Source organism: Hypomesus transpacificus, chromosome 17 (assembly GCF_021917145.1).
Source record: "Hypomesus transpacificus isolate Combined female chromosome 17, fHypTra1, whole genome shotgun sequence".
Taxonomy (NCBI): domain Eukaryota; kingdom Metazoa; phylum Chordata; class Actinopteri; order Osmeriformes; family Osmeridae; genus Hypomesus; species Hypomesus transpacificus.
In genome coordinates, this window is record NC_061076.1 from 15,651,985 (window position 1) to 15,661,489 (window position 9,505).

The 9,505-nt window shown below is 50.6% G+C and overlaps 1 protein-coding gene across 1 annotated transcript; it reads left to right on the forward strand.

The window, feature by feature from the left end:
• Positions 1 to 915: 915 nt before the first annotated feature.
• Positions 916 to 3,295, forward strand: gngt2a (guanine nucleotide binding protein (G protein), gamma transducing activity polypeptide 2a). Its single transcript, XM_047038803.1, has 3 exons — positions 916 to 1,008; positions 2,381 to 2,470; positions 2,901 to 3,295. Exons 2-3 carry the CDS (start codon positions 2,387 to 2,389, stop codon positions 3,024 to 3,026), a joined length of 210 nt encoding a protein of 69 aa, XP_046894759.1. The 5' UTR covers positions 916 to 1,008; positions 2,381 to 2,386; the 3' UTR covers positions 3,027 to 3,295.
• Positions 3,296 to 9,505: the final 6,210 nt, after the last annotated feature.

The window sequence follows — 9,505 nt, forward strand, 5'->3', positions numbered from 1 at the left end:
TTTTGAGTAGGTTAATGTGGCTTGGAATGAGGTTTACCTAACTAACCCAATTACTGCACATATTGGCATTGTCAGTCGGTTCAAAGTGTAATTACCTGCAGAACCAGCTGTTGCCTGAAGATGGCAGTATATCCTGTTAGTGGCAGTGGTTTTACTAGGATATGAAGGAATATTCCAGTTTACGCATTCTATCGACTATTCTAATGACTTTATAACTATCGCCTTTTACAGCCATTGTTTATACCAGTGGAGAGAAACCAAGTGAGATCACTAGCAGACTGTTCTGTTGAGGTTGGTGTAGCTTCTGTCTCTGCCGTGTCCTATTGACTGTATAAAGGTCACAAGCTAATGCTGTCATAATCACTTTCCCTTCTGAAAATTGGAAACATCCGATACTATACGTGGGGCTGGACGGCATATAAAAAAGAAAATGGCGGAACTAGAACCCTAATGTATTTAGACAATCCAGAGAGGTAGTGTCTCCCCAGGTAGAGCGTGTGTCACATGGAAATATTGAACACATGGACATATTGAACATGCGTGTTTGGTTTCCTGTGTGACTTTGATGTTTGACCCGGCTTAGACCCATACCTGGGGTCAAAGGTCACAGCCTTGCCAGCGAGAGGAGCTAAACTTCAGTACAACAAAGAGCTAGAGGTCGCGACCTCATTTACTAAGGTCACGATCAGCGTTAAAGCAGGGGGCCTTCACTTCCTGGTTCTCTGCCTGGCTTTTGTGACATTGGGGCCAAGCTGATCTCAGGCCAGCTTGACATTTGGCTCGGCTAATTAGTCCGATTGCTTAATCTCATCAGCGGGAATGGGAGGGGCCACAGTGGGGTTATGGGTTCCTGTTTGGGTTGGACTCCGCCCCTTTGGACACCCTGCTGAAGAGGAAGGTGCCTGGAACACAGCGGCCAGTTGGACTCAGGGTGGCTGGTCCATCACACCCTCCTCTAGAGGAAGAAAGACAACAGCTTCCTTGCAGCAGCTGCCCCCCAACCAATCGGTGAGTAGCCTGCTGTTCCTCCATGGAGTGACATCAGTGTTTACAGCGTTTATCACACAGGTAGAAACTCTTGATTCAAATCTGAATTATTTATGTTGGTCTTATTTTTTTTTGTACTCAGAAGAGTTGGAACTTGTTTTGTTTGTTTGTAGTTTGTTTGTAGTTTGTTTGTAGTTTTTCCAGCACAGTCTAATTCACCATGTAGGTCTTAGAATGACTCATATCAATGACAGACAGTGGGATGTCAAGATCAGTCATTTATTTTGATTTTTGTAAACTCTTGTTGTTTTCACTGCCAAATGTAAACCTGCATGTGTAGGGGAGGAAGAACTAATGTTACAATGTGCACATCTTTATCCTGAGATAGCACCTCCAAGTATTGATTCGTTTAAGTATTGATACTATCGTTTTTAGAGAGTTATCTATGACAATTTCGGTTTTGAGAGAGTAACCCTTAGGTTTTTGTTTCAACCAATGAGCTAACACTTTAACGTACTGTAGCTAGTTTACATATAGATTACAAGCTTGATATTTGTTTATTTTAGGTTCTTAATTCTAGGTATTGCGTCAATCTTATGGGTCCAATTGGTGCTCTACATCCTTATATTCTGAGTGCAGGCTGTTAAGATGCGTTCACGAAAGGAAGTCACTTTCTGTAAGGGCATCTGGGTGGTTGTCACATTTTCACTAATGTCTCAAAGTGGTTATGACTTCTGAAGACACTCTGTCAAGGAATACCGTTTAAATATATTTGAGCTCCTGCATGTCCTTGTGGAAAACGAAATGTGACCCCAAAAAAGCTCCTTGGGACCAATGTGACACAACCACGTTCTGTTCTTGTTATTCAACCTACTGATCTACTCATCCTGTTCTGTGGCATTCTATGCAAACACAAATACCAGCGCACGCTCTGATTGGCTAATCCCACAAGCTTGTTGTGACATAGCGGAGTGCTCCTTCCACACATCCTGTCCTTTCATAACCAGAGGATTCCCTCTATCAGGGCAAATGAACAGTCCATCCCAGCATGAGATTTCTAAGAAGGGGGGATTATAGGGATTTGAAAGGTGAACATTAAGACCTGAGGATCAGGGACTTACCCCCTAAACAGTTCTTATGAACACTAATACCAAACAAGAATGCTCTCGTAGCAACCAATGACTCCACTAAAATAGGAATAAAGTATTTTTTCTCTTGTGGATCTGTTGGTCATTCATCTACCTGACCTTACAGCTTGTAATTCCCGCCCTTTAGTCCTGTGTTGAAACTGTTCCCCTTCCCCCCCCCCCTCCTCCTCCTCCCCCCTCCATCTCCCCCTCCTCCCCCCTCTTCCTCCATCTCCCCCTCCTCCTCCCCCCCTCCTCCTCCTCAGGGCAAGATGGCTCGGGACATGTCCGACAAGGACATCCTGAAAATGGAGCTGGACCAACTGAAAAAGGAGGTCTCCACCCCACGAGAGCCTGTGAGTATCCAGAGAGAGGGAGAGAGAGAGACATAGAGGGAGAGGGAGAGGGAGAGGGAGAGGGAGAGGGAGAGGGAGAGGGAGAGGGAGAGGGGGAGGGGGAGGGGGAGGGGGAGGGGGAGGGGGAGGGAGAGGGAGAGGGGGAGAGGGAGAGGGAGAGGGAGAGGGGGAGAGGGAGAGGGAGAGGGAGAGGGAGAGGGAGAGGGAGAGGGAGAGGGAGAGGGAGAGGGAGAGGGAGAGGGAGAGGGAGAGGGAGAGGGGAGAGGGGAGAGGAGGGGGAGGGGGAGAGCAGAGATGTAAGTACCAGACAGAGAGAGGGAGGAGATGACGGGGAAAGAGAGACAAATGAAATCAGTCGGGACACAAAGAAGTGAGACGACCGACTGGGACGGATCGCATCAAAACTGACCCCTGACCCTCCCTGTTCCAGATCTCCAAGACAGCAAAGGAGCTGATTGAATACGTCGAGGGCAAGTCCGGTGAGGACCCTCTGATGAAGGGAGTACCCGACGACAAGAACCCCTTCAAGGACAAGGGTGGCTGCGTCATCACCTAGCCCCGGGGGGGCTCTGGTCAGCCCCGGGCCAAAAGAACAGACACGACCTAACACCAGGACAATGCTTCCTTCCCATGTTCAGCCTTCAGCACAGCTCTGAATACAGCCAACCTAGTAGACTGTTTTTAGCTCAACCAGCACGACCTTACATTCCTGTAGTTCTGTTTGACACCTCACACCTCACCTGTATTCACACTTTTGGTTCCGGAAGGTTCTGAGGGATTGAATGACTGGGGCGTTTTCATGTAAATAAAGCATGTTTGGGTCGGCGGCGTTGTCGAGTTGTCTCTGTGTTCTCTGCGGCACATAGGCGTCGCGGTAACCAGTCAAACGGCGGGGGGATCGGTTGCGGATCAAAACACCACACGACTCCATCAAATTCCATTTCAAATGTTTTATGGATTCTTCTCCTCAATTCTTCTATTTTCTATTTGCTAAGTCTTGGGTAATGCAGTAGAGCTTTAAGGAGCTGTGAATGGATGTAAGAGCCCTTTAATAACACCAGAGAGGGCTTCCATCTGGCCTGTCAGCCGACCACTCCTAATCTCATTTCTACCCTGATTCCCAATCAGACTCTGATCCAATCAAGGTGGAACAAGATCTCTCTGGGCCCCAATCACACACAAATACACACGATGGTCACCCAAGGATAAAGACAGATGAAAGAAAAAAAAAGATTCAAAGAGCATAGCAGAATGACAGGACATGCCAAATAGAATATGTTCTAGCGAGGCTTGCCCCTCTCTGGCTGTTGTTACAGGCCTCTGACACTAGGTGGTGCTGTGTGCTAGTCTGTCCCTTCAGTCTGTGCGTCGTCTTGTTCCAATGCCAGTGGTACATGTTGTGGAATATCTGTATCTCACTGGTTTAATCCGTCGGATGGTCCTGCTTTCGGCAAATCAGACCCAGCTGTGAAGAAAACCACCCCTTCACAACCTTTTATCGTAGCTTGTTCATTTGCTTCAGAGTGTGTACAGTAAAAAGTGTGTGGGTGTGTGCTGGCATAGGTATGCATGTAACCCTGTGTGTGTGTGTGAGTGTGTGTGTGTGAGTGTGTGTGTGTGTGTGTGAGGGTGTGTATGAGTGTGTGTGTGTGAGTGTGTGTGTGAGTGAGTGAGTGTGTGTGTGTGTGAGTGTGTGTGTGTGTGTGTGTGTGTGTGAGTGTGTGTGTGAGTGTGTGTGTGTGAGTGTGTGTGTGTGCGTGTGAGTGTGTGTGTGTGCGTGTGAGTGTGTGTGTGTGTGTGTGTGTGTGTGTGAGTGAGTGTGTGTGTGTGTGAGTGTGTGTGTGTGTGTGTGTGAGTGTGTGTGTGTGTGTGTGAGTGTGTGTGTGAGTGTGTGTGTGTGTGAGTGAGCTCTGCTCTCGCTGTGCTGCTGTGTGGAAACACGTCTTGGTGCTCCAGACCTGTGGATGTGGCAGGTCTGGTCTGACACAGTGCCTCTGCGAACCGTCTGCTCTCCAGTCTGGAGAGAACACGGCTCGCAGGCTCCCCCTGCAGGCTGTGACGGCGCGCTGCCGCGAGCGCTCGCTCTCAAGGTTTGAATTGAGTTGGAGGGCAGCAACATACATGAAGCCTTTCCAGCACTGTTTTCAAGGGTCTTCCAGGGCCACGGAAAGTGACAATGCCTCGTTGTGCACACAAGCAGGGGTTTGTTGCAGGAAGGACTTGCTGACAACACGCCCTTCCTAACAAGGTGATGTTTGGGAACGATTAGTCGCCGTGTAGGTGGGCACTAACCTGCCTGGTCTCCTGCAGCAGGAGTTAAGAGGACTTGGATGGAGATCTGAGGTTCTGGATCTGCTGAGGCCTCCCAGAAAAAGTGCTAATCTTTGTTTTAGGGCTCAGTCACAGATGGTGGCACAGGAGGAGGGTGATCTGACCCAGTGGGGGGACCCTACACCCAACCTCCCTCCCTCCTCCCTCCTCCCTCCCTCCCCTCCCTCCCTCCCTCCCTCCCTCCCTCCCTCCCTCCCTCCCTCCCTCCCTCCCTCCCTCCCTCCCTCCCTCCCTCCCTCCCTCCCTCTCCTTCTCCCTCCCTCCCCCCCTCCTCCATCCCAGTTCCCCCCACTTCCTGTCTCAGGCTCCTCCCTCGTGCCTCAATTCATGTCCTGGGGTCTGCTAAACACTGCAAACGGCCTATCTGATTGGTTGACTTTGACCATGCTTTGTGTCATGTATGTAGAGATCCAGAAGTTGACCTGGCCAGGTGACTTGGCTCTTAACATGTTTTGGCGGCGTAGTTTACGTGGTTTGTTGTAGCAGGCAAATCAAATAATAACCCAACTCCTGAAAGCTACAATAAACAATCTCAGGACTGCATAACTTAACACAGCTCCAAAGTCATCATGGAGTATTGTAAGAAAGTTCAAATCTCTGCGGAGGAGCCAATCATTGATCAGCTGTTAGGGAGTGCCTCACTTAACCCTGCCCCAATTCCCTCCCTCCCTCCTCTCCTCTCCTCTCCTCTCCTCTCCTCTCCTCTCCTCTCCTCTCCTCTCCTCTCCTCTCCTCTCCTCTCCTCTCCTCTCCTCTCCTCTCCTCTCCTCTCCTCAGGTCTCCAGCCCTGAGTTTCCAGCAGCAGGCCCACAGAGCCTTCCTCTCCCGGAGAGACAGAAATGCAAAGTGCGGTTTGAAAGTGTGAACAGTTAGAAAAACACTGTGGTATAAAAACAGCTTATCTACCAGAGGTGTGCGAAGGCCCCCCTCATTAGCGCCGGGCCTCGGCCCCAGCGTTTGTTTACCTGGGAGGCTACGTGGAGGGGGGTGGCGGGGAGGGGGCGTGGGGTGGGACACCCTGGCCGCGTGGACCCCCGCCTCCCACGGGCCGGCCCTGACCTGTGTAGTTACCCCCGGCGACTGTTTGGACAGTGCCCGAATCAAAGGTGCTGTGGGAAGACTTGGCTTCCCAGAGTTCCCTGGGGCTAAGTGGACATTTCCTGGGGAAACAAGCAGCAGATTGGCCCCGGCTAACAGGGGCAGCACGCAGGAGAAAGCCCCCTTTGTCCAGAGCTGGGAGCTGGGGAGGGTAGGCAGTGTAGCAGCGCTCGCTCGCTCTCTCCCACCCTCCTCCTTCCCCTGCCCTCTCCGTCACACCCTCTCCCCGCGTTATGGTTTTAGTTTGCCGTGTTTCTGTCTGGGGGTGGACAGTGACCCCCAGGGATGACGTCTCGGGACACGATCTGACCGGTGGAAGACCCACCGAAGACGTGGGGCCGACGGATGGAGAGTGTTTCATTCATTAAAGGTTTCACTCTCGCTCTCTTCACACAAATGGGATTGGTGGGCTTGGGCGAGACAGCCCCTTGAAGGACGTGGGGTTTTTCTGTGAGGGCGTCCTCGGAATACTAGGTCTTCAAACGAGCCTCACAAGTGCCGGAGAGAAAAGGAGAGCAGAGAGAAAATATCCACTAGCCTAAAGCGGACATAATTAAGGGGTCAGAAATAGTTTCTTGAATGTACTTTACCCGCAATGGCAGCTTGAATGGTTTTCTGCCCTGTGAGATTGCCGAGATGATGAATTCACTGAAGGATTTCTCCCACTCCGGTTAGCGCTAAACTACTAAAAACACGTCCAACTAGATGTAAAATATAAAAACAGGGCGTGTTGTTTTTACTGTGTAAACTGCGACTCTCTCAGTAGCTTAGCTCCATTCTTCCTCAATGTAAACTTTAGTGGAATTTCAACTCGAGTATATACAGTATAACATCAAAAATCTACAGTTGTGTGTGTGTGTGGAAGGGGGGGGGTTGTGTGTGTCTAATCAGACTGGCACATGTCTGGGGAATCAGTCATTGTCAGCCACTGCAAAATTCCACTGTGTGTGTGTGTGTGTGTGTGTGTGTGTGTGTGTGTGTGTGTGAGTGTGTGTGTGTGTGTTTGCCCGGGCCCAGACTGCCTGGTTCTGTGTCTCTGACGAGCGTCCCAGCTGTGCCGTGGCTAAATCCCTGCAGCTGCCTCCAATATGTGCAGTGATCCAGCTCAGAGGGAGCGAGAGCACAACACGTTGCCTCTCCGCAAAGGAGCAGGGCCTGGGACAGTCAGAAACACACACACACACAGTCTTTGTACACAGTCTCACGTCAGATACAACTGAGAACCAACAGAATAGGATCATTTTGAAGTGGTTAAACTCCAAGTGAACCTCGACCAAACATAATTTCTGTGCTTGGGTTATTTAGTCACTGACCAGATAGATGCGCATAGGATGTGTCATATAGCTCTGTTTTTTCGACTGAGAATGAGGGCGTAGTGTCATAGTTTCAACATGTTGAAATATGTACGTTTACACGGACGTCGGCCAGGGGTCTGTGAACGCAACTAAAGCAAATACTCTCACCTCAGTTAGCCCTCTGGAGAGGAAAGGGATCCAGACGGTTGTTTTCGATCTGACACCACTACACACACACGCTTATGCGCACGCACACACACAGACACACACAGAAACACAAAGACACACACACACAGAAACACAAAGACACACGCAGACATTCGCACAGACCAAGACACATACAGTATTTTCCTCTCACATCTTTCTGACCCCACTCCCAGTCCCAGCTACAACCTAAACCCCAGCCCCGGCCCCAGCCCCAGCCCCGGCCTCAGCCCCAGCCCCAGTCAGCAGGTCGTGTTCCAGGGCTCTGGAGCCTGGATCCGGTGCTGCTTTGCCCATAAATAACACCACACGTTGCAGTGTGCAGCCCCAATCCCAGAGACCAGGCTGGGGCCTGGACGGGGAACAGCCCAGCACCAGGGAGACATCTCACTGGCCACCCTACAGTACATCATGCACGTGCTGCGGAGAGACTTTCAGACAAGGAAGTCATTTCATGTGTCGTGCACTTGTGACGTGATCATATCTGAATTTGAACGTACTGTGAGCGTGTGTATGTGCTCGCGGGCGTGCTGTCTGTTTGTGTGTGGGCTTAGGTGTTTCTGGTTGTGAGTGTGTGTGTTTGTGTGTGTGTAATTGTGTCTGTGTTTGGAGATACAAACTTGCCTTCGCTGTGATCTTCTCCTATTGGTCAGAGCTGGGTTTGTTTCTACAGCTCCAACCGGACGTGTCTGACCAGTAGGGGAGCTCAGCAGGACCTTCCGACCAATCACACGGACTGCATCACACCACTACACCATCACTCAATCAAAGTCAAAAGCCTTCCCCCCCCCCCCACGACCCCAACCCACCCACCCAATTAGTGTCTGCCTTCCACTCTCCCTGTCGGTTGGTCCATCTGTCTGTCTGTGTCTCTCTCTTTTTCTGTGTCTCCATCGCTCTCTCTGAAGGTATGTATCTCGCAATCTCTTCTCCTTCACCTCCCTGTCCGTAGAATATCCAGACCTCCGCATTCTAACGTTTCAGAATGCGACATTTCTGGAAAATCCGTCAGTGGAAAAAGTCTCCTCTTTCTGTCCTCCCCTCTCCTTCCATTTTTGCCTTTTTTTCTCGTGTAAACTGAGAATAATGGTTGGACGCGCTATGATATTTTTGAGCTGTTGCCAGTCTGGCCTGTCCGCCTCTCTCTCCTTTATTTTGTCTCTGTTCCTCTGTCCTGCTAAAACTATCTCTCTCTCTTGCTTTTCTTTGGTATGAACGTTTGTTTAAATGTATTACAGTGGGAGCAGGGAAAAGCTGTTCTTGAGGGACTTCCACGTTTATTTGACTCTCTCTCTCTCTCTCTCTCTCTCTCTCTCTCTCTCTCTCTCTCTCTCCTCCCCCTCTCTCTCCCCCTCTCTCTTATCCTCCCCTTACTTTCCTTCCCATCTAGTTCCCACTTTCTCTCTCTCCCTATAATTTCGGGGAGAGCTGTGTCACGGCGGATACTGTTGCTGCTCTGTGTGCCTCTGCAGTTTCAGCACTTGATTGACTCTCCTTTCCAGAGAGACATTTCCCCCGACAACGCCTCGGTAGGTCTCTCTCTCTCTCCTCCGGAGGGTAACACACCTAGCTGGACCGCCCAGTTGGTCAGCCTCCGTGAGGTGGGATGGCACCACACAAGGTGGGACCCGACCCTGGGAGAGACAACGGTCTGTAACAGTGGGTCTCTACCAATCACTGCCCAAAGGAAATCCCCCTTTTTCCCCTTTTCTTGAGTGCAACTGTATGCTGTGGTAACGGTTCACTTCGGAAACACACCCGGCAGAAACACACAAACACACGGACAGGGAGAGTGAGGGAAGGAGGGAAGGGGCGTGGCAGGGGAGGGAGGGGTGGGGCCGGGGAGACAAAAAGAAGTGGGGAGTGGAAGACGAGAAGAAGAAGGAGAAAAAGGAGAAGAAGGTGAAGAAGGTGAAGCGAGGAATGAGGGAGGTGAACCCAGAGAGAGGGAGAAACCTGAGCTATGCCTGCGACAGGCAGAGACAGGTTTGCTGCAAAGGGGATGAATAACTCGAGCAGGAGAGAGAGAGAGAGAGAGAGAGAGAGAGAGCCAGGGGGAGAGAGGAGAAGAAAGAGAGAAGGGAGAGATTTCAAATGGAATCCTCAT